Source organism: Synchiropus splendidus, chromosome 6, assembly GCF_027744825.2.
Source record: "Synchiropus splendidus isolate RoL2022-P1 chromosome 6, RoL_Sspl_1.0, whole genome shotgun sequence".
Taxonomy (NCBI): Eukaryota; Metazoa; Chordata; class Actinopteri; order Syngnathiformes; family Callionymidae; genus Synchiropus; species Synchiropus splendidus.
This window is the reverse complement of record NC_071339.1, coordinates 13,249,631-13,276,538: the sequence shown is the minus strand read 5'-3', so window position 1 is coordinate 13,276,538 and position 26,908 is coordinate 13,249,631. Positions and strand designations below refer to the sequence as shown.

Genomic DNA, 26,908 nt, shown 5'->3' with positions numbered 1-26,908 from the left:
ATTGTTTTGTCGGTGTGGTGATCAAAGGCGCCTGTTCCTTCTGTCTGCAGATCGACCAGCTGAAGCAGGAGCTGTCAAAGAAGGAGTCGGAGCTGTTGGCTCTGCAGACCAAGCTAGAGACCCTGAACAACCAGAACTCAGACTGCAAACAGCACATCGAGGTGCTCAAAGAGTCTCTCACTGCCAAAGAGCAACGAGCTGCCATCCTGCAGACGGAGGTAAAAGCAAGTCCTTGATGATTTCCCTCTGAGGCGAGTTCACTCGACCAGCTTTAGAGAAGTTTTGCTTCGCTCCTTATGATCTCCCGAGTGCACCAACTGTTTCAGAAATGACTCATGTTTTTCTTTTTTTTTTTGCAAGTTATAAAACAGACCTGTCAGTCTAGCCTAAATTCTAATCATTGCAAAACTGCAGTTACAGGTACTTCCTTCGATAGTTTACGATAGCTTCGTTATTGAGTTTTCAATATATGTCCATAGAAAAAGCTGCTAAGGGACCGATAGTAGCAGCCAGTTCTGTGTGTGGTGTGCTTGTCTTGAACAGTGAGAATATATTATCTGTGGCTATACCACAAAAATGGATGTTAGCCACTCATAAACCGCTAGGATAAAAGGAAGCAGTAAACAAGACCATTTCAAAACACTAGCTTCTTGCATTGTCGCCAGACTCAGAATCTGAAATGGCTTCATTATTGGAGGAAGGACTTCCATTGAGTATTTGGGCTGCTTATGTCATCTTTCTTTATGTCATGTGTGAGTCAGAATAGCATTGAACACCCTCTGGCTCAGCTCTGCCCTTTTTTCACAGGGCCTTTGATCATGAGTCGGTGAGCTGTCTCACGTCGGCAAAGCTCTGAAGCTTTGCATTCAAGGGACGCACAAAACACTGTTGTTTTATGGATCACTGGAAAAGATTGTTCCTTTATAATGCCGCCTCAGCACATACAACTAGCATGAAGGGGACCCAGATGCAGAGATAGAAAGTGAAATCTGGATCAGTCACTGAAGTGAAACTTTCAGTTCTCATGCCTCGTACACAGAAAGGCAGAGTCAGTGAGGCAGAAACATTTGGTATTTAGGGCAAAAACCAACAGCATTTCTCCCACTGAAGACGGGAGTGTGGGGAGGTTTAGTAGACAAATAGAGTGACGAGTATTTTTGTGTGTGCGTCGTGCAGGTGGACGCGCTGCGTCTGCGTCTGGAGGAGAAGGAATCCTTCCTGAACAAGAAGACGAAGCAGCTGCAGGACCTGACGGAGGAGAAAGGAACTCTTGCTGGAGAAATCAGGGACATGAAGGACATGTTGGAAGTCAAAGAGAGGAAGATTAATGTGCTGCAGAAAAAGGTGAACTGAGAGGATGAGATGGAAATGAAGGCGATAAAGACAAGGTGCAGAATGTGAATGCGATTGTTCATGCCCATGTTATATTTGGCAGCTTGGCAGTGAAACAGCTGAGTAAGGCTTTCAGAAGAGTAATACCTCTGACTTCCTTTCATCTGGGAGCTTGTTAAAATGCCCAGTTTTAATGAGCTTAACCTCTTCCAAAGCTGTCTCTGTTTAGAGGCTGTCGGACGTGTAAACATCCTCGCTTAAATCCTTAAGCTTGATTCATTAATTATGGAAATTTGGAGAATAAATGTGAGCACTGGTTATAATGATGATGTCTGATGTGTGGGGAAGAGGTCCCACTCTAAAAACACTTACTTGAACATTACATGGAGACTCTCAAGGGTCGAATAGTTCTGCTTCACTAGCTCAGTGTGTGTGTGCATGTGTGTGTGCGCGCACATGCGTCGGCTCCATGTTTTTATGTGCTAAAAATACTCGCCCTGTTACTCCAGCTCGTACTCTGACCTGCTCACCCAGTCCCTTTGCTCTTTTTTGTCCGCCTCTCGCTCATGCAGTCCCTTTTCCACACCACTGAAAGGGTTTCTCTCAACCCACAGTAGCTTTCTCCCTCCTGTGCTCAAATAAAGAGTGAAGTACTTTTGCCAGGCTGATGTGCCAGTCTTTCTAAAAGCAGCTATACACGTGCATTTCACCATCTGCTGCGTTTTCACTGCCTCTTTGCACAGATGGAACTTAGTAGAAATACTAACTTGTGAATGCACTGGCAACAGCATCTCCTTTTTATTTCTCGTGTCATGGTATTTTGTATTGATTTTCTACATCCAAGTCATCACCTCGAAACATACGTTTATCCGATTAAGAGATGTGGTTTTGAATTTTGCAGTACTCTTCTTTCCTTTTGTGCAAGTAGCAAGAGATCTCAATTTTAGCTACTGCATTGAAATATGTTATTTGTTTAAGTATTTTGTTTAGTGATTTAAAAGAGAGAATAACCACTTGGCTTGACAGTATCTGCTCATGATAACTTTCCTTATTTCATTGAAAAAGTTTTTTTGATCATTGTGAGGTTAATTTATCTGTCAAATACCCTCAAGCTTTCAAACTGTAGTACTCAACAATACACCTAGTAAATATCATCTACTGTTGTTGTTGTTGGCCTTCTGAAAGGATGTGTGTTCCTCTTCTTTGAACAGATTGAGAATCTTCAGGAACAGTTGAGAGACAAAGACAAGCAGCTGGGGAACCTGAAAGACAGAGTCAAGTCTCTGCAGACCGACTCCAGTAACACTGACACTGCCCTGGCCACGCTGGAGGAGGCGCTATCAGAGAAGGTACTGACTCCAAAAACCTGACCTTTAACCTCTTTGGACCACCCGTCACATTTTTGCTTTTCAGCACCATGGTACTTTTTTGTTTTCTTTTTTAAACTGTTGCTCTATTAGCCACATTTCGCGCAAAGACACAAGAGTCAACAACACAGGTACAGAGTAAGTCAATGCTAACAATGCTCATACATTGTCAAGAGTCTTGCCAAGCAAGTGGGCCTTAAACTTAAAAAATAATAATTTTATATACAAGCAGACAGTATATTTAATGCTACAAACGCTAGCATATTAGCTGAAATGATATTTACTAAATAAGTGGGAATGATGAGTCGGAAAAGAAGAATCTATTCTGATGCGTAACATTTTCATAAATACATTTGCAACCTCCAAGATGAGCTGAAATTCGTGGAATGTGCAGTTTTTCATTGATTCAAAACTGGGTTCTCGGTGTGAGTGAGAGTTCTCCCACCTTCCGACTGGGAAATCTTAAACAAATCTCTCACCCCGGGTGACCTCAATTGTGTAATAATGGTTTAAGTACCACCAAGATATGTATTTGGGTTATTTCTGTTCTTTTAAGTAGCTTGTAAAACAACAATACATTCTCCATTCTTTAATCCATCAATTGTCCATAGCTATATTGTGTTTAGTTCTGTCAATGTTTGATGTGTGTTGTTCACTAATGGAGTGGTTTGGTTCTTCAATAAATAAACAGTCTTCTGAATAGCATTGTAAATAGCATTGAGACTCACTGTTAGCTGTAAATACATAGTACTATTATTTTGTTATCAGCCTTCTTCTGCAATTATTGACCATTATGCACCGCTGTGAAGTGAATACAGCTTTTCCTTAACTGCTCTTTAATGTGCTCTGAAAAATGTTGTTGTGCGTTTCTTTTTTTTTCTTATATTTACCCCTAAGTTGCTGAAATAATGTGACTGTAATGAATATAAACAGTGGCAATTGGAGAACAATATAGGCATATTAGCAGAGAAGAATGTGGCACCAAATAATGGCTATTTATTGCTTGATAGGAGAGAATAATCGAACGTCTAAAGGACCAAAGAGAGAGAGAAGACAGAGAACGCCTGGAGGAAGTGGATCTATATAAGAAAGAAAACAAGGACCTGAAGGAGAAAGTGAACAGCCTGCAGATAGAATTAACTGAAAAGGAGGTCAGTCTGTGTGTGTGTGTCTGTGTGTGTGTTGACTTTGTTATGATTGAATGTAATGTCTCAGTCACATGCTCACACCCTGTCTCTCCATCCACAGTCCAGTCTCATCGATTTAAAAGAACACGCCTCCTCGCTGGCATCGTCCGGCCTCAAGAAAGACTCCAAGCTCAAGTCGCTGGAGATTGCCATTGAGCAGAAAAAAGAGGAGTGTAGTAAGTTGGAGACGCAGTTGCAGAAGGTAAGGGAGAGCGCTGCGGTCCCTCACACTCAGCTGCTTTGTATGTCACTGCAAACCGCACAGTCAGCAGCGGCGTTCCTGCAAAATAATGAAAACAACAAGAGCTTGACTGTGTTGGTCAGAGGAAGGTTTTGATGAAGCCGGTTTTTATAGTCACCTCACTGCTGGTGATGAAAAGATTATCTGTTTACTTTCATTCGATATTTTCTTTCCCAGTGACAGCGGCTTGTTAAATGCTCCAAGTGTATCGTACATTGACTGATATTTTTGTGATGTTAATTCTGGATTTTATCTGGTGACAAAAAGTGTTAGTCAAGAAAGACTCTGTCTTCTCAGATGCCTCTTGTTTGTTCCTCGTTCCTTTCCATTTGTCTGTGTTGTTGAGCTGCACTGAGACTGTTGCTCATCTGTCAAACATTGACTGTAACATGTCTGCTGCCGCTCTGACTCCTAACGTTTGCTCTCCTGGGTCTCCCCTCCTCACCCGCCAACTGCCTCCTTCAAACCCTGCGTTTGCCCTGTAGCAAGCTGAGCAGCTTTTCAGTCAGATGAACAATCCTGTAAGTTCTTCTCTTGAGCTCCGTGAATTGGCAGCATGAGGACACTGAGAACTCTCAAACGTGCTTAGGTGGTGATCATGCCAGTCTCCAGCGCAGGACCTGCTTTCACCCACAGAGATGCATGTTCACCATCGCACCATACTGCTAGCCGGAGCTTCATAGCGCCCTCAGTTCTGTCAAACTTTCTGTTGTGTTTGTGACACTCGTGGTGAAGCTGGTGCTGTATATACAATGAATACCTTTTGAGTCACTTTTATATTTTTGCCTCGGTTGTTATGTGATGGTTGCTGTTGGTGCTTGTGGATCAAATTCACTCTTGTCATATAAGATGATGTTCATGTTGGACAAATCGTAGCACAAATATAGCAACTCATGTTAAATTTTAAAATAGAAAGAGTATTCGATTAAAAGTAACTATAACTGTCAACTTTAAATGTGAGCCAATAAAAATGCTAACAGTTTGGGAAAGTTCTCTTATGAGGTCCATCAAAAAACATGTAGTTTTGGTCCCTTTGAAACCACTGTAAACATTCAAACTGCATAAAGGACAATATAAAGTCATCCTAAGATGCTGTATATTAATTATAAATGAACAGTTCTGCGCTGCTATTTTTTTTCAATCCTTTTTTTTCTGGTTTCTGTAGCCCCAGTCGCAGTCATCTGTCAGATCAACCATTGAGAGAGCAGCGCCTGCCACTATTCCCGATAGACAAGTGTCAATTTTGATGTTTTCATCACTGACATTTTCCACCTAATAGATTTGAGTACACTTAAACATGCTGCAAAACAATTATGAAACATTGAAAAAGCTTTTCATTTTTTTGTATATTCTTATTTTAGAGTAAAACATACAAACAAAACTCCCTCGCACACTATTTTAAATGTGGTGCGGTTGATTGTAGGGAAAAAAAATTATAATGTATAATTTCAAATATAAAAGACATACACTGGAATAAAATGTGTTTCTACATGTATTGTTTTGAAATGGGACCTTGAGGTGAAACCTAGCAGTTGAAATTGTCGGTGAAAATTAAATACGGATGGCACCATTCCGATACCTTCGACATAATGTTAGTGGATGTGAAGTGCTGAAGGCTGACACCTGAAAACGCCACTCCAAATGATTTGGCTTTATTGAAATATAAAGCTTTTAACAGCATAAATGACAGTGCAATATGTGAGAAATATTCACAGAATAAAACAAACAAAGCAAAACACTGAGTTATTCACCTTGTTCAATGTATCACCATGAAATCCAAAGACGTTCCGACATGTCTTGCAGATTGACAGTGAAGATATTCAGTCTTACGGATCTGGTCTGATACTCAATCCTGCCGACACCAATCCAGGCCGATACCGATAACCATCCCTGAAAATAAACTTCATAATACCACTTACTGTTGCAATGTGAAACCAAAATTGCTCCACTAACTATTGGCTCCGTGGTGGATTAGGAGCTGTTTATTACAGCCGTCCCTTTCTTTGTGTGCTTCCAGTGTAGTTTCTAGCCGCCTGGTGATTCAAACTCTTGACAGCTTTGTGGGGTTTGCATGACGTGGTCAATCTTGTTGCATGTCGTCTCTCTCGGTGTTTCCATGCTTCTCTTCTGGCTCAGTCCGATCCTGTCATCCGGAGGTCGTACTTCCAAGGCACCTGATAGTGAACACCCTGTACTCTGGCGCTGTACCCGTCTGCACTGTGTGGCACTGTGGCTGAATATTGTCTTCCTGTCCTGTACTGTTAAATGTGGTCTTCACTGGCAGACTGTCCCAGGACAGGTGTATAGACAGCTGCCAGTGTTTCGATTGCACTGTGATAAAACCATCACTTATGTGGTAAACTGTTTTTATTTCACGTCTCCAGAGTCATTCAGTTGCAAACACAGAGTCTCCAAAGACAGACAACCCAATTAAGTGAGCAACAGTTTGAACAAGTGAACAAGCCTTGACTCTGCTCAGGTCCTCTGCTCTTCTTATCCAGACAGAAAGAGGAAGTGAATGGAATAGTTGATATGATCTAGTGATGAGCTTCTCTGACTTGGGTTTCTGTCGATGTGTGTGTATGCAGAAAGCCCACGAGGTGGAGCATCAGACCGGGCCCAGGGGGAACCCCGAGTATGTCGACCGAGTCAAACTGCTGGAGAAAGAGGTGAACTACTACAAAGATGAAGCCAACAAGAGCCAGGCCGAGGTGGAGAGACTGCTGGACATCCTGCGAGAGGTGGAGACGGAGAAAAATGACAAGGACAAGAAGATCGCAGAGTTGGAAAGGTAAGGCAGCTTTCAACCAACGCATTTCTGTCTTGGATTCTACAACATCCCGTATGAGGCTTTTCACTATGGAAGTGTTCTTAAAATACCAGCAAAACACCATCTGAGACTAGTTACAAACCAGAAACTTGTTCCAGTATAGGAGTCAGATTTTGTCTCACATTATCTCCCCCGATTCTACTACATACGATTGTTAGCACCAGCATCGATAATGTTGTAGTCTAGATCGCCCAGTCCAGACCAAGACTACCACGCCACTAGCTGTTAATAAGCATGATCGCTGTCAGTGTTGCAGCATGACTTGGTAGCCAACTTTCTAAAATATGATCCATACCCAGCTTGATTTAAACCACTAGAGGTGCCACATATTTGGATTTGGGAGTGCAGAGCTCATATCACCATGTTTCATTCCAGATAGCTCGATATTGATATTTAGTTAACGCTATTTTGGTGTTATTATTGTTATTATTTTAATAACATAACATAACATAACATTGAATGACAGAAAACCTTTGAGGTTAAATTACAATTGGCTTGAACATCTTGTTGCAGTAAAAGTGTAGAGCTAAATTGTACAGTAGCATAAAGCGTAACCTCTGCTCACAGACGTAGCGCGAGTTAGCGATCAGAATCTGGATTAAATAACCAACATTTAAACAATATCATCATATTGATGGTGGTAATCCAGAGTTTACAACCTCGAGTGGACGGATACTGAGCAGCTCCTCCTCAGTTAAGTGGCATTTATTGCTGTAAATAATAAGTACTTGAAACGTTGCTTGCATTCAGACGATAACAAAATCATGAAGTGGCGTGCTCTGTTGCGTGTGTATTGAAAGATGAAGTTCATGTCTGTGTCATGTTTATTCTTTTGGCTCGTGCACAGGCTCCAAACTCTGCCTTGATAAACGTTGAAGTCGGTAGTAGATTCACAGTTTTGATGCAGTGAAATGGTTAGATTTGTACCATCCGCAGATATGAATGAAGCAGGTTCCCTGAGGTAGTTAAACCTCAGCAGGTTGTGCCATCTGAAGACCCCCCTTAACTTAACTTGAGGGCCTCGCAGTAACTGTGCCCCACTATTTCCTCAGTGGATTAATTGTCCTTCTTTTGCCCACTGTTTCCCGCCCTGTTCTCTTCTCTCTCCTCCGTCTCACGCCCGTCTCTCCCTCTCATGACCCTCTGTCACCGTTCACCTCCCACCTCGGCCCTAAACGGGACTCTTTCCAATGCCCAGTCCCCCACCCTTTGCCCCACGTCCAACCCCTCGTCCCAGTGGCAGAGCCCCTCCTGACCCGCTCCCTTCTGTGTCCGCTGCCCCCCAGCAGATAGGGGGCATGGTGTGGGATTTCCTGGGAAAGTGAGTGCTCTGCCCTGGCACTTGAGCTCGGCTGCGTGATTTCAAACCTCCACGTGTGACTGCTGCCACAGCATCTGCTTTCACCCGGTCTGCCTGATTCACAGATCTTTGCGTCACGGTGGTCTACTCTGTGTTGCTGTGCCCATCCCCATGATGCAAAGATCACTGAATTCTCGAGTACTTTCATTGCCTGACTATTTCTTTTTGAGTGTATGCACACCTGCCATACAGTCTCTTCTGTCGTGTCGGTGATAGAGTTAGCCAGCGGTTGTATTAGCATGTTTCATTTGTGCATGTATCAACACTTCAATAACAATATTACAATTTCTAGACATAATATTGATCAATTTATGTGATTAATATTATGCGTAGTTTCACTGGAATGCAGTACCACTTATTCAAAAACATTCATCATAAGAGTATATAATAGCACTCAGGTCCAAACATAAAAGCATATTTGTGTATTCGGGTTAGCAGAGTTGAAGCTCTCTTCAATCATTAGATACAATATGTCATTGGAAATAGTAATACTTCCATTCAAATTGAACTGCGTGTTTATGAAAATGGGGTGGGGTCAAATATATCAGCGCATTTCCATCCTGCAGGTGTTGGAAAGTACGTCATGATCGTTTCGTTCGAAACGAAGAAGCCGGTCAAAATGCAACATTGAGTTGTTGTTTTTTTTTAACCTGTTACCCTCTAACTTGACCATGCACCTTCATAGCAGAATGATGCAGTCTTCCTTGTCGGACCCGCGACATCAAAGACCGTCTTCACTACTGAGCTAACAGAGCTAACGCTATCGTGACGTTGCACTTCAAACCTTTATTGACAGTCGTAGACCATCAGGGGTTTCCTTTTTATCTAGTAGTTGACTTAAAACTAACTTAAATTATTAAAATTATATAAGAAATAAATATTCGAATGGAGAGACGTTATGAACTGTGCCAACATTACCCCAGTGTCAGAGTCAGATAAAAATGGTTAACATTAAGTGATTTTTTTCTTCGCTTTGAGACTGTTCTATGCACACACTAGTACAGTTGAACCTCGGTTCTCGACCACAATCCGTTCCAGGCGGCCGTTCGAGAAGCGTTTTGTTTGAAATCTGAATCGATTTTTCCCACAATGAATGGAAAAAGAAATAATGCGTTCCAAGCCTTAAAATAGTCTTTTGTAGGAGTGAATGTAGAGTGTCTGCTGCAGGTGCACTGTTCCTCTTATGTGTGTGGCCGCTGCATGTGGGAGGGGTTGCCGAGTGAGTGACGTCTCTCCAGAAGTGAAGAGGTGCCCGGTGCGTGTCCAGCTCTGAATGTGCGCTTCTGTGCAGTTTGGCTGTGACAAAGTCATAAACCAAGTAACGCTCTGTCCCAGACTATGACACTCTAGCATAGTCCAGTGCGGAGACGGGAAAGGTTTTACACTTCAATATGAAGAAAAAACAGTCAGTAAATGTAGCTAACGGGACACGTCTGCATACAAAGGCTGCGTTATACACAGTAACAAAGCGCGTCGTGGGTCAGCTGATTGGTCCGCACACGTTTTTTTTTCGGGGGCGTTTGAGTTCTGGATTTTTGTTCGAAATCCGAAGCAAAAAAATCTAGAAATTTTTGTTCCGATTTGTCCCAGGGCGTTCGAAAACCGAGGCACCACTGTAGTTTGGCCACACCTAGCAGAAACTTGCAATGTGTGTAAAATCATGATAAAATGAAAATTGTGATTTTATTTTTTAAAAAAAAGGCATCTCATCTGATACTTCGGCCTTCTCACCCACCCGTAACTGGAAATGATACAGCATGGTGTATTACAGTCTTCCAGCCTTAATAATCGCTTCCCCACAGTAATGTTTTAAACATCACAAACTCACCACCACTGCACTCCAGCACACACGGGTTCTGTGAAGAGGGAGGTGAATTGAAATGAGATTTTTCTAAATCCTCTGGTGACGTACGTTTATCTGACTTCACTTGTGATTGTGTGGTGTTAGTGTGTTACTGCAAAATTCAACATTACTGTTGAGCGCAAATATATATCTAGTGGTAGATTTAGTGTCGAGCTGCAGCCATTGCTCACTACTGTTCTTTTTCTGCCTTAATGTGTGTGTTCAACCCTAAAACACACACATCTCTGTCTTCATGAACTGCATGCTCTTCCAGCTTGTGCTTGTGTGGAGCTGAGGCCTCCTCCTGCCGAGAGCACGCTTCCCCTGCTCCTGCCTCCCATCTGCCTGTCTTCCCCGCATTCCCTCACCCTCAGTGCTATCAAGGCATCCTTGTGGTGTGTGGTCAACGTAGTAGCCTCACCTGAGACCCAGTCCTGTCCAGTCTCCATGTGGCCCGGCCCTCCCCTTTGAGCTTGCTCTACCAGACACTGAGGGAACTATTGAGCCTAGTGGTCTGCATGATAAAGCCTCTCCGGGTCGACAGGCGCTCAGTGTGCGAGCCACTTAGTAAGTAGGGTCTGGACTGACCCCTCGGTCCTGAAGTGTGTTGGCCACGTCCAGTAACTCATGTCTGACCAAGCCTGCATCCATTACTAATTTCCCAGTCGACAGACTCTTGACCTTCCTGCGCCTTTTGCTAAGAAGTCAAGTGTCTCCCTTGGCCCTTGTTACTGCCTCCTGCTGGTGTGTTTGGTTGCATGTCTGCCACTTCCAGGCCTGGCAGCAGATGCAAACGGTATCTTGTTTCCAGAAAGTGCATCCTGCATTGCCTGAGTCGGGCTGCGGATCAGCAGCTGTCAGAGACACCAATAGTGACACGGAACTATGTGTGTCTCTTCTGGGTCATTTGCATCGGTTTCTTGTTGCTGTCTGTTTGTTTTCTGTCTAATGGCTCTGTTTTTCGTTTGTTTTCTATGTCCTTGTCTCGCCTACATTTGTCCTGTCTCCTCTCTACGTTTTCCTATTCATCATCAGTCTTGCGCCCAAGTAAGTAGAGACCCTCACCCACATGTCTGACTCATCTCATGTCGAACAGCTTTTGTTACTAGAATCCAACTGTCCCTCTCTGTGGTTCCTGTTGGTGCTCGGCACAATGAGGCTGATACAGTCCATTATACCGGCCTTATCATGTGTTCCAGAGGTATAATGAAGCGTTTGTGTGACAGTGCTGCCTCACCGTCGTATTTTCCATGTACTCATCATGCGAAATACTGAGGCTGTGTTTCGGATAAGAATGTGATGTGAACCTGCTGTTGAATGCATCTTACTTCACAGGCAAGGAGGCAAAGAGCAGAATAAGAAGGGCTCCAACATTAAACTGGGACCACAGGGCGACAAAAAAATCTTAGGTCAGGACCCACGTAAGGACGGCTCCCTGGAAGGTGTCAAGGTCAGTCCGCCAATTTCTTTTTCTCTGTTACATGGTGGGTTTTAATCATTTTCACCTTCGACAGTTGGAGGAGCTGATGAACACGTTGGAGCGAACAAGACAAGAGCTGGACTCCACCAAGCAGCGCCTCTCGTCCACGCAGCAGTCTCTGCAGGAACGGGACTCGCACCTCACCAACATGAGACAAGAGCGACGGAAACAGCTGGAGGAGATCCTGGAGATGAAGTTGGTGTCTCGGCTTTTGCTCTGCACATCGGGTGCTCTTTTGGTCGTAGATCATATTTTTCACAGGGAACACAGAGCTGCTCGCAGGACACAGCTATTATTGATCAACCAGACAGGCTTCATAAGACTCATGACAATATAAGAGGAACTCCTCACATTATAGATCATTTGTCTCTCACCAACTGGAAATAAAAATCAAGTGATGACTTCATGTGTGACGATGAAATTACAGTTTTAAGATGCACGTATAATGTTGCTTTGTTGTGTTTTATTTAATTTAAACCACATTCCATTTAAAGATTCTCGATGTGTCTCATACATTTCAAAATCTGCTTTCAATTCTGATGTATTTTAAGGGACAAGAAATACTCCTAAAATAACCAATGGAAAAGACAAACAATGAAGAAAAACAATCACGCGAGAAAGTTGTGTTTCAGTTGCATCATAATGAACAAAACACAATGCAGGAGACAAAACTGTCAGAGACAACAACAATGTCAGTTTTAGCGTTTTACTCCGACTCCAGGAGGGCCACATAAATACAGTCAAACGGCCACTTTTGGCCCACGGGCCGCACTTTGCCGAGGTCTGCTTCAGCACAAGCAATTAGACAAAATGAACATTTGAAAAGAATGTAATCAGGAAATGAAGAACATATCAGGTCCCAGCATAATCTTCAATTCCAAAAGCTGCTTTGAGTCAAATACAATTTAATCTTTAAAGAAATCGACTTCATAAGTTTGCTATTGCGGTTGATGACATAAGCAAATTCATGAATGGCCCCGTTTTGTTCCAGACAACAAGCTCTACTGGCAGCCATCAGTGAGAAAGATGCCAACATCGCTCTCCTGGAACTGTCAGCCTCGAATAAGAAGAAGACTCAAGAAGAGGTGATGGCGCTGAAGAGAGAGCGGGACAAGCTGATGCACCAGCTCAAGCAACACGTGAGTGCTCCCCTTCAGCTGCTGCATTACTGTTGGAAATTTGAAAAGCAGGAATTGTGGTCTCTCTGACACGGCGTGTCTCTACACCCAGACACAGAGCAGGATGAAACTGATAGCAGACAACTATGAAGATGAGCAGTACCACCCTCACGGCCCTCACCATCCTCCGTCTCAGCCTCAGACGCAGTACCCCCACCCTCCTCACGCCCAGCAGGCTCAGTATCCACACGGCCCTCACCCGCAGCATCAGCCACACCCGCAACACCCTCAGCACCCTCCACACCCCCAGGGTCCCCAGCAGCACCCTCACCCGCAGCAGCCGCAGATGCCCTATCCACACGCTCCTCATCCACAGCAGCACCCTCCGCACAGCCAACCTCCGCCGCAGCATCAGCAGCACCCACGTCAACCCCAGCCCCAGCTCCAGCACCCACCCCAGCACCCTCACGGACACCCTCCTCCTCAGCAGCCGCACGGCCCTCCACAGCCGGGGCCACACCCACAACACCCACACCCGCAGCACCCACAGCACCCGCAGCACCTTCAACACGCCCCGCAGCCGCATCACCCACAGCACCCGCACCACGCTCAGCATCCACGCCACCCGTCCCCCCACCACCGTGGAGGACCAGCACGAGGACCCCCACACGCCGGCCATCGCCCTTCTCCAGACCAGGTTCTTGTTTCTCACTTTATGATCTTACACTGGGATCAATGTTGATATTTAACAAATCCAGACCAGATTTAATGTCGGATAACACTTCATTCTGTCTGTTCTTTTCCATCCCGTGGACCTACAACACGTCCACCAACAGGACGATGAGGAAGGAATCTGGGCATAATCCTGCTGCAACAACCAAAGCGCCAAAATTGATTTGAGGGGTAAGAAAAGTCCTTTTTTTAAAGAAATAAGATTCCTGGCTTTTGTTGTTTGATCATTTGCGCCTCACTGTCCTCAGAAGAGTGGGTCACTACTGGAGGAGCACAGCCACACCATGATGATGCAACACAAGCCAAACAACATGGAGTCAACTAAACAATTGGACCTAAAACTTGAGAGGGAGAAGAGAGGATTTGAGGTGTTCTGGTCAGACGTGGGGGGGGCTGACAGCTGAGCAGGTGAGGGGCCAGTTTTCCATCAAACTTGTTGCTAATTTAACCCAAAAAGCCAGTAGAATGTAAAAGTAGAATGACCTAACCACGGTGCGCAGTGCATTTTTCAAACCTTCATTTTGGCCTCCCCAACTGTGGTTTATCACACCTGCGTTCAATGGAAGAAGAAGATGATCTCAAACATCTATGAAATAGAAGTCAGGACACACTTTTGCACACCACTGCACATGTTTGTGATGTAAGGACTGGGTTTGCAAGATTGTCACCTGTGGTTTAGCTGCGTGAAGATGAAATCGTGTTGCCTACTGTTAAAGAAAACAATCCACTTTGTGTTGACAGAAATGACGCTATAATCCATGGACTGTTGAGCCCAACACTTCTCGTGTCTCTTGTCAGATTCCCGCTCGTCTGGCGCCGCCTCTCTCCCAAGACTGCCGCTGACATCAGGCCAGTCCCCGTCCTGCGTCCATCCCTTGGTGAACAGTTGACCATCACGGTGACTGACTCCCGTCCTCACTGCCCTGCAGACCCACCTGGTGACATCACAAACTGGCTTTTCTGACTCCAAGTGTGCAGTCTCTCCTCACGACAGTTGTCCCTGACACTCAGCGAATCCATTTTTCCCGTCACAAAAGACATTTTCTGGTTCTGTTTTTCTGTTGGCAAACGAAAGAGCGACCAACTCTCTGATGATTTAGCCTTGAACGCAGCACAGAGGGCTCCCCTGACTGCACGAGCTTCTGAGGCTCAAACCCGTGGCTGCCGTCAAAGTTTTCCATTCACGTTACCTCATTTTGTCGACGATTAATCTATGCAGCTGTCGGAATAGAGTGGAAGGTTTTGTTTGTTTCATTTCCCATTTCTTCGACGACGAGCATGACGAGTGTTTGGGAGACTATGCACCCGCGCACCTCCTCGTATTGCAGAAATATTAACTCATATTATGGTGCTTCTGCTGGTGCTGAAACTAAACGGTGTCAGAAGGTCACGGACATGAAAAGAGACTCGGTCCAACAACTGTACAAAGAACAATTTTGCACATAGAGTTTCACTACAGTTTTGTGGGCAGCTCCTGAGTCCCACAGAGGCGTGACTCTCCCATTTAACCACCACTATAGACTGTGAAGTGGAGTTCTGTAGACGTCCCTGTTCTGCAGGTCTAGTTGTGCCATCGACACCAACAGTAGTCGCCCATGTGATTCTCCTCCCAACGCTAGCCCCAAAAAAAAGAAAAAAAAAAAAAACCTGGAGACTCCTTCTCCACAAGGTGGCCTCATATGAAGAAGAAAATACTGTACACATATATGAAAGATATGCATATATTATACACATAGAGAGAAATCTATAGAGTGTGTCTATGCGTGGTCAGAAAATCGTTTTGAAGATTCTATATGTTTATTCTTAATGGTTATTTTTCTAAAGGGTTGAGGAGATCATGAGAAGAATACAGTAACATTCCCAGTGTTAAAAAAAAATAAATAACAGCCCAAAAATGTTCATAGAGTAGAAGGAAGAATCCAAATCCACTTTAGAGATTAACATTCCTTTGTGGGTGTGGAAGCTCTCTTGAAGACCACTCGGCCTGTGGTGACTGTTGCAGCTCACATAAGTAGAAACTGCTGTTAGTAGCGGAGACACTTGCACTTGTGAGTGAGTGTGTGCGAGTGTGTGTGTGAGGACTATCGCGGACAACATCCAAGTGGAGGTTTGAGTGACTCTGTCCAGATGCATTTCCTTCAGTGTTTGTCGTCGTTGTCGTCCTGTAAACAGAAGTGGTGACGTACTTGACTGTGTCAGCTGGTTATAGCTAGATTTAAAAAAAAAAAAACAAAACAAAAAAACACAATGATACAATATAGTGGAAACAAGAACCAGACTATTCTCTTCCTCCCCCGGCCATCACCGTGCCCGTGTGTCTCCCAGCCAAACGTTGTATATAAGGTGTGTTTCCCATCTCCTTGTGATCGAGGACCATCGTCTTTTTATAGTCTCTGCTTCTTACCTGTCACTGACCAAGTCAACCTTGGTGTTTACAAGATCACCTGTGTTTCTTTTTCATCCAAAAAAGAAGGAAGGGAAGACAATGCAAACAGACAGAGGAGCTGAAGTCCTCTCACTTCACCATCAGGGGAATACAAAACCTCCATTTTCAGGTCCTTATCTACTGATTACTTGAAGATACTTGAATAGCGTATGTGACCACATGGTAGAGAACATTTCAATCGTGCCCATGCATGACTTTTACATTACGTGCCAACTTTGCGGTGATGAAAGGATGATCTCCTGGTTCAGGAGACGGACAGCGCTGAGACTTAGCTTGTCTGGGTTGTCTGAGTCAGTGAGTCTGTGCCTGGAAGCGTCTGGAGGTAAAAGGCTTACTGGTTAAAGGGCCTTCAAAATAAAAGCCTAGACTACATTATCGCTTTCTTTGGTTTAAGTGGCCGCTGAATAGATTGAAATAAACCACTGTGACCAGAGTTTTTTTTTTGTTTGTTTTTTTTTTCTTTTGTTTTGTTACATATAACTGATTACTTTTATTATTTTTGTATTTATTTTTTTGTATGGGTTATGCTTATTGAAATATGCCCGTTTTCAATTGTACTATTTGTAAAGGCAAATGTTTCGGGCTGTACAGTGAGGTTTTAGGAGTTAATGTGAGTGTCAAGCATGCTGAATGACTTCTCGTGTGAACGTGAGATCACTCTTCCCGCCCAGCACCGTTCCTCACTCATGAGCTGCATCGTGACGGTGTGACGTGTTCCAGGGTGATGTGTGTCTCACCTACTGTGTCCCCTTGGTAGACAGCCTGTGCAGTTCCGTGAGAGTGCAGCATGATTTTTGGAGAGCGAGTGAGGCAGTGTGTGTGCGTGCGCGCGTGTGTGTGTAAACGCATTTATCGTTTGTACGGGTGTGCCGATCAAAGAGGTGGATCAAGTGAAAAAACTTCATCAGAGGACGTCCCTGGAGGGGCTGGGGAAAAAAGCGTGACAGATCTTTGAATGACGCATGGATACTCTGTGATGTTTCCTGTTTTTCATTTGAACCTCGGAGACTGTCCACAGTTTGCTATTGTATGTGCTGTATCAGAATATAACTGTGTTGGCCAGCTTGTTTATATCCATCAACAAATAAAGGTGACTTTCTTTCTGTCAGTGGACTCCTTTATCACATTATTATTATTATTATATGTTAATAATTTTGTTGCCTTCCTCAACAGGTCAATCTCAAGGATCAAATGAAATGCGACCCATGATAAATAAGTGTCTTCTTCTTCTTCGTTCTCTTTGGGCTTCTCCCTTCAGGGGTGGCTACAGTGGATCATCTTCCTCCATCTCCCCCTGTCCTCTGCTCCCTCTTCTCTCAAACCTACAAACCTCATGTCCTCCTTCACCATCTCCATCACCTTCCTCAACATCTTCCTACCAATGTACTGGCTCTCTCTCTCCTCTGTACATGTCCAAACCATCTCCATCTAGCCTCTCTGACTTTGTCTCCTCAACACCTGACCACATGTGCTGTCCCTCTGATCTACTGCCTCCTGATCCTATCCATCCTGCTCACTCCCAGAGAGAACCTCAGCATCTTCATCTCTGCTATCTCCAGCTCTTTCTCCTGTCTTTTCCTCAGTGCCACTGTTTCCAAACCATACAACATTGCTGGCCTCACCACCCTTTTGGACACTTTCCCATTCATCCTTGCTGACACCTGACACTTTTCTCCAATTTACCATCCAGCACCCGCTTCTTCACCTCTTTCTCAGACTCTCCATCGCCTTGGACAGTAGAGCCTAAGTACTTCACCTGTCCACTTAGGTCCCTCATTCATTTATTCCATCTTACTGCGGCTAACCATCATTCCCACGATAAATAAGTGTGCTCAAATCAAACTCAATAAAGTCAAGTTAAAATTCACCAAAAAATAGATACAAATGGATGTCAACATCACGACCGGAATCCTAAAAAAAAAAAAAAAAGTAAATAAATAAAATAAAATGCCAGCTGTATATTGTTAAAGTTTGACATCCCTGACTTACACCATCAGCCTCTGTTGTTGAGGCATGATTTGTGCAACGGATTAAAGTTTAATTCAGAGGACAATCAAGCTTCACTTGTCCTTCTCTTCTTTAAGTTAAGTTTTGTTTTATTTACCTTCATTTAATTGTGTATGTGGGGACCCTACGCCAGTCCCCTGCAAGGTTAAGCCTAAAATTGAGGATGAATATTTCAAAATAACTGGGTCGTAATAAGTTTGGTCCTGATGGAGGTTAGCCATGTGTTTTGGATGGTTGGGTTTAGGGGCAGAGGCCGGGGGAAACAGCACTTGTTAAATTCATTTAACAAAGTGTATTATATGTATTGTTATATTATTCCTCTGACATAAACAATATTAATCTAACATTAAATGACTTTGTACAAATATCCCTGAGTCAGCACTTGTACATAATGATGGAGCAAAGTCTATCAAATATTAAAACTTGAAGATGAAATTATTATTATTGTAAGAAGCCAAACAAGATTAAAACAAATGTCAGACGCAGGAGCTGTTAATAAATTCAGTTTAATTCATCTTTGCAGAGTGTCAAGATATTTCATTACACATACAAACATAATGAAGTGTTAGCTTTAACTGCCGAGACTTGTTTAACTGTCTCATAACATGGACATCTTTTGTCAGTGCTACATAAAGAAAGCACACAGCTATACGTTTCTTCATTTGTTTTTCCCTTATGAATGAAGAGATAGTTTTAGCACAGGAAAGAGTAACAACTTCACCTCTTTACGAGGTTGTCTAACAAGCGGTGTCCCCTGTCAGAGAGCCAGTAACCTGCCATGCCGGCGGCGGCGCCCACAAAGACAGATGTGTAGACCAGATCTCCCTTTGCGGCCAGAGTCGCCAGAGCACAGAGGACCACCCCGAAGAACATCTGCTGAAGAACCTCCACCTCATCCTCCTGGATGTCCTCAAACAGTCCCTTCTCCTCAACTCCTGTGGAAAAATGAATCGAGTTTTCCAGCTGAAGCATTGCTGTTTATGAATCGACTCACCTGGAAGCTGCTTCTTCACGCAGGCCTTGTCCTTGGCAATGAATCCCTCGGCACATTGGCAGTGATAGGAACCAGCAGTGTTGATACAAATCTCATTCAGACCGGGACAAGCCAGAACCAGGTCGCTGCATTCGTCTACATCTGAGCCCGACCAAACAGAACCATTCGATTCCCGAGAGAAGACATGAAACTCACAAGCAGGTTTGAACGTTACCCAGACACTTGGCTCCGGTCATCCTGAAGCCGGCCGCACACTTCCGACAGCGAGCCGCTCCACTTCCCATGCAGCCCACGCAAGCTTGGTCACAGTCTGTCATGAGAACGACCCCATGTGGCTCCAGCAAAGATCGATTTCATTCAGTTATATTCATACTATTTCATACCATGAAACAAAAATAATGTAATCTTAAAATGAAATTGCATTGATTGCATTGATGCTAAAATGTAAGCAGAATTCTCATATGATGATCATGAATGTATCAATAGAAATATGTTTGAATAAAAAGTTCAAACAAACAAACTTCAGAAAAGAGTTTTGGTTTCTTGATGTCACTTGAGTGTCTCAGGTCTTAGTGATGGCAAGGTGAGCTATCATGAAACAGCATGGCAGGGTTGATGAAACGGAGCCCTGACTTTCAGAGGCCACTAGATGGCGCTCTTGGTTTACAAATGATGTGAGGTTTCATTGAATTCAGTGTTCAAATTTTACAACAGACAGTGCCATCTGGTGGCCTCTGAAAATCAGGACACTGTGTCATGAAACCTCATCAACCCATCACTATCTGCTCCCAAACTCTTTACTTTATAACCAACAAGTCGCATCCTGTGGCGCCTGTGAGCTCTGACCTTTCACTTCCTGTCAGGAGGAGCAATAAGCTTGTCAGGAGTTTTGTACATGTGGCATGTTCTGTGACCTGCTGCCCAAACGATGAGGCGTCTGCTCGTGACCCACTGACCTCTGCACTTGAAGGACCCCTCTGTGTTGACGCAGTAGCTGCTGGAAGGACAGCGGCCCGGCTCACCATCGCACTCATCAACATCTGAAAGTACAGTCATAGATAACCCGTGACAGTGTGGTGGGTCCGAGGGACGGCCTCCATCACTGCTGCTCTTTGACCGATCTGCTCCAAACTAAAAAGGCACCAGTGAAAAGTGGAGGGCCGCCGCCTTGGTCCATATTTTCTGGACCGGATTAAAGGTCTCAAACGATGCACTGGACTGCAAGATCTGTCAGCGTCACATACATAACTTTGCTGGGTAACAGAGCATCATACTGTACCTACACAGGTGTGTTGATGGAGCTGCCACCCAACCCTGCATTCCTCACACTGGTCAGCGGGCGTGAGCGCGCACCTAGCGCAGGCATCCGGGCAGCCGAACGCCTCTAACACCAGCACACACAGCCAGGTGACCTGCAGCGTCCTTGGTCCCATCTGTTGCCTTGGTAACCCACCACAGGGATGCTCTTTTATAAAAGATGATCTTCATCCGGAATCAATCATTTCTTAAAAACAGGCTTCACTGAACGGCTGAAATACATGTTATAGTCAAGGCAGAAAAGCTGAATAATGTTGAGAATGTGGTCAATATCAGTAGGTGGCGCTCTCGGAGTGAAATTGAACGGCTTATATGCAGAGAGAGGCCTTTATATGAGATGTTGTAGGTCTAGTATAGGAAAATCATTGTGGTTATAGTGATAACAAGTGAATAAAAATATCCACTTTGCTTTTTTACAGATATTTCAGATAACTACTAAAACTAACGGTGTTAACGTTCACGATCATAACGGCTTATTTTATAATATATTGTTAGTCTGACACATAAAGACGGACATACTCAAATCGCTTACCTCCTCTTCGCGCACAAACTGACTGAATGATTCCATGAAACTTTAAGAACGTTTTACAAGTCGCGACACGCTCACTGCGGCTCCTTTAAGAGTATTGTGCGTTAACCATCACGACGATTCAAGCAGGTGGCGCACTCGACGGACTCAATTGCCGCCCCTTGAAAATGTCCAGTTGTAAGCTTTCAACGTACTTTAACTGACGTCAGCGGCAATGTCCCGCCCTCTCACAGAAACAACCAATCACAAGTTGGGATAAGCGCTGGCAGGTGGAATGCGGTGTTGTATTTTTAGACCAGCGTGTGTGCAGTGATGTCGTTTTAGACAGCTTAAAAACATTACTTTTATTGACTGGAGGACACCACTATAGGACACTGCTACCATGCACATGTGTCTGTGAACAATGCGACTTGAATTAGAAGTGTAATATGATCGTCTGACACGCTGCTTTAGCATTTGACACAGCGTCTTCTCAGATTCCCAGTGAGCTGAGCCAGGAGACATGGCATTTGGGAAGGCAGCTGGAACAAGGGAATCCTGTCCAGAAGCTGTGGCTGCCGCTCAGCTGGCTGCGCTGAGTCGAAGCTGACCAGGAGAAAGTGTTGTCTGCTCCTGCCCAGCTGCTTGTCTGCCTGCAGGAGACTCAGCGTTGCAGTGAAAATGTCAGCGCGAGGACCCCACGTCTGCAGAGCGTCGGTTGGTTTAGCTGCAACCGTCCTATTGAGTTGACAAGTCCATTGCTCCGTTTTCTCCAAGGCTGTGGGGGTCCAGACCAGGATGAGCCAGCCGCCCTGCAAGGTGATGTCCAGCAGCTGTGAGTGCAGCCAAGGCAGGGGCCCCAGGCGACACTGCTCCTTCCTGCACCACTGGTCCACCGAAACACTGAACCCCAGGGTCATGAGCGAGGAGCCGAGGCCACACACTGACTCTGAGAGAGCCGCGTCCACGTCTGGAGGGCTGATAACCACAATGTGTCCCCTCCTTCTCACTGTGGAAGGGAAAATATTAAAGTCATTTGTTGTGATCCCCGTTCACTGAGCAAAATGAGAAAACTCACTCTTTGCAAATCCATCACGACGGCAGCCCCATATGTATCCTAAAATATCCGACAAGAAAAAATGTATATTTGTGAAGAACATGCCAACAGGTTAGATGAAATTTGAATTGACTGTCATGGTGCTTGATCCTGATGATCATTGTTATTGTAGTGTTCACAGAGGCCCTTTACAAAAAAAGGACAGGCCGTCTCCACTTCCTGAGGAGGCTCAGGTCCTTCAACATCTGCTGGGCAACGCTGAGGATGTTTTACGAGTCGCTGGTGTCCAGCGCAAAACTGTCTGCTGTGGTTTGCTGAGGCAGCAGATTAATGCTTGCAGACACTAACAGACTCAGACTCAGCCGCAAAGTGGGCTCCTTAGAGACGGTTATGGAGAGGAGGATGCTCCTGAAACTAAGGAGCATCCTGGACAACACCACTCACCCCCTCCATCAGCTCCTGGTCCAACACAGAAGCACAGGGACTAATAGACTCAGACCAACCATCTCAGACTAAGACTGAGCACCACACAAGGTCCTTTCTTCCAGTGGCAATGAAAACAGTACAATTCATCCCTGTAAAATTTACTGAAAGGTTTTGTTGGCACATTTTTGTCATCTCAATCTGTTTTTAATTGAATCCGTTTTTATTTATTGCACTTTGCACATAGCCTGCTTCCATGTCCGCCTTTATGTGCACTATGTGCATTGCCTTCTTTTCCTCTTTCCTACATTGTCTGTTTAAAAAAAAAGAGTGTTTTGCTTTTCTAATTCACAATTTCATATTTCTATTGTTGTTTTTTTAATTTCTTGTTTTCTTATATTTTTTCTGCAGCTGTTGAATTTACCCACATAACTATGTCTAGCTACAAAAGAAAAAAGAAAATTCCCTACAAACCAAAAATAATATTTCTATTTTGCGTTTGTTGGATGCATGTAGTGTATGTGTTGGCGCGCCCTCTGCTGGTTTTGTTCAGTATTGTTAATGTCAAGTGTCAAAACTTACCCTTGATGCGGCCGTGAAACAGACATATGTGAATCCCAACTAGGACAACTAGCAGGATCAGACCAACAGGCAGAAGACTCCAGTGCCACCTCTCAGCTGGAGCAAACAGAATATTAGTTTACTGGCCATGTTGGTGGTGACAGGTTGGAATTTACTGCTCACTGTGTTTGAAACAGAAGGGTCCCAGCTGGTGGCCTTTTCCCTCCAGTGTCACCTGTGATGTATGAAGGATCATGAGTTGATGGTTCCACTGTTGTGTTCAAGTTGCTGGTTACCATCACACACGGTAAGAGCCCGAGGTTGATGTCTTCAAAAGCTCCTTCATTCACCTGAGGGGAAAGTTAGCTGTGTTTTAGGAAGGTCAAACTCAAGGACTGATCTCGGGTTCTTTCCTTTTATCAATGGATTAAATCCATAAATCAAAAATAAAAAAAAATCATCGTGGTTGTCTGCTCTGTCTTACCCAGCGTCCAGATTTGTGCTGCGTCCATGTGTGGTTCTCCAGCTGTTGCCGGAAGCCCTGGATCTCCCTGCAGTGGCTTGTCGTACGCTCGCACGGCCACACGTGACCTTCCAGCGTGCAGGGTGCTGACAGGTTCCACAGCATCACTGTGCCACCGTGGGTCATGTGAGCTGGCCAGGCGGACGCCGTCACGTTCTGCCACAGGTTGTTGTACAGGAAAGCTGCACAGCACGAGCATGACATCTCTCACTCACACACATAAACAGAAGCAAGAGCCACCCACAGTCATCTGCATACTTTTAGAATTTATAAATAAAACGATTAACATTCACAATGTATTTGAGCCTTGGAGCTTCCGCAGCACATACATGAGCTTGTGATGTATTAATAAACTAGAAAAGCACTGAGAGAGTGCAAACTCCCGCGAAGCAGCTTCAGTCCAAACCCCACACAATCTCAAAGAATCCTTTAAAAAAAATTCCTGGATCCAGACAGTGATCTGGATCACCCCGAAAAACTGAAGCATCGGTTCCTTGTCTCATTCTAGATATTTTCAAAAAATTTCATCCAAATCCGCCCATATCTTTTCAAGGTATTTTGAACACAGACAGACGAACCAAAACTGTTGGAAACATAGCTTTCTTGGCGACTGGTCTCAGCTGATTAAACTGCTGTAGTCAACAAATATACTCGGTGTACGTATACTCCATGTACATTAAAATATTTGTTTGTTTTGTTTTTTCATTTTTCTATTGCAAGTAATATTTTTTAGTTCAATTGTTAATACTCAAAATGAGAAGCACAGCACAGTGTAGAAATCCATATCAAGTTTTGCAAAACATATTTTTCTTCAACTGTTGATGCAAGTATACATTTCTATTGACCTGTTTATCTTACACTGTGTGGGAATAAAGATGAAAGCATGTGCGTTACAATTGAAAATGGCTGCTGAATTTTTGCCGGTGCTCAGCTTGTAGTTGTCACTGGACAAAGGCGGCGGCGTGGCTCACCTGTTTCCCGAAAGGGGCAGCTGAGAGAGCGCACAGCGCTGCTGTGGTGCCAAGCCTGCAAACACAGTCCATGGACTTTCTTTGTTTGTACGTCTTCCGTTTTGTTTAACATGAGCGGTGACATTACCTGGATGCAGAGGCACGGCACCACTGACGGCAGAGGGATGGTGGTGTGAGGCCAAGCCTAAAATGGAGATTTTGGGTGATAGGTTGAAACAATATAGGACAGGTGATGCAGATGAAGAGGGTGGAAGTGGATCAGGTGGAGCTGCTCCGTGTGGCCTTCATTTATTTCAGTTCACTTTAAAAGGTCCGTATTAAAGGTCCAGTTGCTTTACAAAGGACCCACCTGACACATCCCCCTCAGCTCATACTGGACGCAGACAGATGTGGTGCCGAACGCCTCCCCATCTAGTCGCAGCTGGACCTGGTCCTGGTGGATTTGAGTGAGGACTTCAGGCGCTGAGAGGCGTCACACTGGTTAGATCAGCTCACTCAGATGAACAAAGAAGAACATCTACCTCTGCACTCTTCAATGTTTCTCAAGGGAGGTCTGGCACACTCTGTGAACAGGGTGACACTTCAGTGAGGGTTCAAAGACAAGCGTGGAGACAAAGCGTTTCACCTTCTTTCAGCAAAGGAGCTGAGATCTTTTGAAGTGGAAAGGCTGGAGGGTTTAAGGAATAAATCTGAACTTCAGAGCCAAATGAAACGCCCACTGGTTTATTTGACACCAAGGACACCTTGAAGACAGACAGACAGATGTTGACAAAGAAGGGAGAAAAGTCAAATCCAAGTATAAAAATACAACACCTTTCCCAGGTTTTGCTGAAGGCTGCCATTGTTTATTGTGAACGCCACTTTCTTGCATGTTGGCAGAGCTGATGGTGTTTGGTAACACAATGTCACAGATCCTGTTTCGGCAGAGAAAGAATGTGAGCAATCACAACAAAGATAGCAGCAGCACAGGAGCATGGAGTAAAGGGTAAGGTGAGGCTACCACTTCTTTTTTGTGGGGCAAAGCCGTGACATCCCAAGACTTCCCAACGTTGCCTTTGATCCGTCCTTCGACCTTCCATTCTACTGTAGCTGATGGCCAAGCGTTCAGCTCATCACCTTTGTTGGTGAGCTGGCTTTTGCGTAGGAATAAATCAAATATTAGACTGTGCTTATTCCGCCCTACAGTGCAATGTCTCTGTAGTGTCTTCTGCAGTGTCCATTGTGTTGTTGCTTTGTCCATGTCTTTAATGTTTGAATCAGCGCTCAAACTACCGGTCAAACTTGAAAGAAATACTGATGTGTTTTCAGATGTAAATGTCTGTTTGACATGGCTCCAGGTTGACATACCTGTCGAGTCATCATCCTGCAGTGTATCCGGAGAAATGTACAGCTCCGTGTCTATCAGCAGACACAGGCAGCACGGTGAGCTGCCCCGGCAGCGGAGCTTCAGCTGCGGCGCCAGTTTCCTGACCTGGACTCGTCCATTTTCTGGTGCTAAGACAGTGTTTGCGTCATCCACAGTGCACTGGGAGAGACCCTGGCAGGAGGATATGACATCAAGCAAGTTATTGTTCTGACAATATTTGTGATTCATCTCTGCAAACAACTGACTGAGACATCTGCTTCTGTGAGGACTAAAACGTTTACTATTTGTGCTCACTTTTATATCGCCAAAGTAACAAAGCAGCAGAACAAGTAGCGGAGTCCATTTGGGTCACAATTTATGGCCACAGCTTCGCACTCATGTCCTTCATGGTCATGCTGTTTTTACACTCATTTCAAAAGTCATCAAGGAAAGACAGTTAACAAAATTTGGTTTGCAGAAAATTCACAATTAATAAAAGAAAGAGAGAAATATAAACCGAAAGGAAAAAAAAGACAATGAAGATTAAAAGAATGAAAACAATTCCCTATAAAGATCTGGTGTATTTTTCCCCACAGAAAAATTTAAAAATGAAGAAAAATGTGGAAAAAAAACTGTTCTGCATACTGTAACTCATGTCCACAAAATCACAGGCAAATATTATATATTTATATTTGATATATAGACAATGTGCTTTTCAATGTACTTGTCTCAAACCCTAGTTGTTTATCTCACATTTACTTGTATCATACTTTCACTTTTGTGAACTGGATTGAAATAGCAAGGTTTACAAATAGCTATGTTCAGTCCTCCTGTGGATATGTGGGTCATGGTTTTGTGTGGTGAAACAGGAATGTAAAGCCGTGCTGTTTGTGTCCTACCTGAGAGCAGGAGACGCTGGTCCGGTCTCTCCCAGGGAGGTCCAGATTTAATAGTGACGCGTGAGGAAACCATAAAACACATAATAGAGCTCTGTAAAATGAGAACATTTCACTGCCGGCTCCACGGATCCACCTTCTAATCTACTCCATAGTGCTTCCAGTGGGTCGTGACAAGGTCTGCCGCTGTCTTCGCCATCTCGATGATGAATGACTCCACTTCCTGGGAAGGCAGTCGGCCGGTTGGAGCACGTGGATCCCTTCTGACTCACAGGGTGTGAGGGAAGAAATGCCAATCATGAATGTTGGCTTCCACCCTTCCTTCTATGAGCTGAAGCTTTCCACTTCACAAATCATGCACGGCACATTC

General features: G+C 44.4%; 3 protein-coding genes across 13 annotated transcripts in view; 1 reads left to right on the top strand and 2 right to left on the bottom strand.

Annotated features, from left to right (window-relative positions):
• erc2 (ELKS/RAB6-interacting/CAST family member 2) overlaps positions 1-15,738 on the top strand; it is a 37,139-nt gene extending 21,401 nt beyond the window's left edge. For 2 of the 7 annotated variants that reach the window (XM_053867588.1, XM_053867585.1), the window contains 15 exons: positions 51-218; positions 1,177-1,344; positions 2,544-2,681; positions 3,710-3,850; positions 3,948-4,088; positions 4,613-4,648; positions 6,716-6,918; positions 8,156-8,278; positions 11,496-11,610; positions 11,675-11,835; positions 12,632-12,779; positions 12,871-13,455; positions 13,595-13,661; positions 13,739-13,898; positions 14,289-15,738. In XM_053867588.1, the coding sequence (XP_053723563.1) occupies positions 51-218; positions 1,177-1,344; positions 2,544-2,681; positions 3,710-3,850; positions 3,948-4,088; positions 4,613-4,648; positions 6,716-6,918; positions 8,156-8,278; positions 11,496-11,610; positions 11,675-11,835; positions 12,632-12,779; positions 12,871-13,455; positions 13,595-13,621 (2,154 nt within the window). In that variant the 3' untranslated portion in view covers positions 13,622-13,661; positions 13,739-13,898; positions 14,289-15,738. Of the gene's footprint in view, positions 1-50; positions 219-1,176; positions 1,345-2,543; positions 2,682-3,709; positions 3,851-3,947; positions 4,089-4,612; positions 4,649-6,715; positions 6,919-8,155; positions 8,279-11,495; positions 11,611-11,674; positions 11,836-12,631; positions 12,780-12,870; positions 13,459-13,594; positions 13,662-13,738; positions 13,899-14,288 lie in introns of all 7 variants that reach the window. The other 5 variants (XM_053867590.1, XM_053867589.1, XM_053867592.1 and 2 more) reach the window with 3 other exon arrangements.
• Positions 15,739-18,480: 2,742 nt separating this feature from the next.
• On the bottom strand, positions 18,481-20,861 carry LOC128761030 (protein disulfide isomerase Creld1). 2 transcript variants are annotated; one of them, XM_053868881.1, is made up of 6 exons: positions 20,787-20,861; positions 20,217-20,377; positions 19,894-19,977; positions 19,152-19,247; positions 18,938-19,078; positions 18,481-18,878 (listed from the first exon to the last, which is right to left on the bottom strand). In XM_053868881.1, exons 2-6 carry the CDS (start codon positions 20,368-20,370, stop codon positions 18,661-18,663), a joined length of 693 nt encoding a protein of 230 aa, XP_053724856.1. In that variant the 5' UTR covers positions 20,371-20,377; positions 20,787-20,861; the 3' UTR covers positions 18,481-18,660. The 2 variants fall into 2 exon arrangements, with proteins under 2 accessions (XP_053724856.1, XP_053724857.1); XM_053868882.1 differs by having other exon boundaries at positions 20,217-20,402; positions 20,787-20,847.
• Positions 20,862-21,112: 251 nt separating this feature from the next.
• Positions 21,113-26,904, bottom strand: LOC128760782 (interleukin-17 receptor C-like). 4 transcript variants are annotated; one of them, XM_053868443.1, is made up of 14 exons: positions 26,542-26,904; positions 25,645-25,834; positions 25,111-25,211; positions 24,923-25,040; positions 24,819-24,860; positions 24,647-24,759; positions 24,425-24,481; positions 24,298-24,352; positions 23,288-23,508; positions 23,100-23,153; positions 22,987-23,038; positions 22,825-22,920; positions 21,841-21,879; positions 21,113-21,771 (listed from the first exon to the last, which is right to left on the bottom strand). In XM_053868443.1, exons 1-14 carry the CDS (start codon positions 26,647-26,649, stop codon positions 21,233-21,235), a joined length of 1,785 nt encoding a protein of 594 aa, XP_053724418.1. In that variant the 5' UTR covers positions 26,650-26,904; the 3' UTR covers positions 21,113-21,232. The 4 variants fall into 4 exon arrangements, with proteins under 4 accessions (XP_053724418.1, XP_053724417.1, XP_053724420.1 ...); XM_053868442.1 differs by having other exon boundaries at positions 24,298-24,481; XM_053868445.1 differs by lacking the exon at positions 26,542-26,904 and adding an exon at positions 25,298-25,430 and having other exon boundaries at positions 24,298-24,481; positions 25,645-25,724.
• Positions 26,905-26,908: the final 4 nt, after the last annotated feature.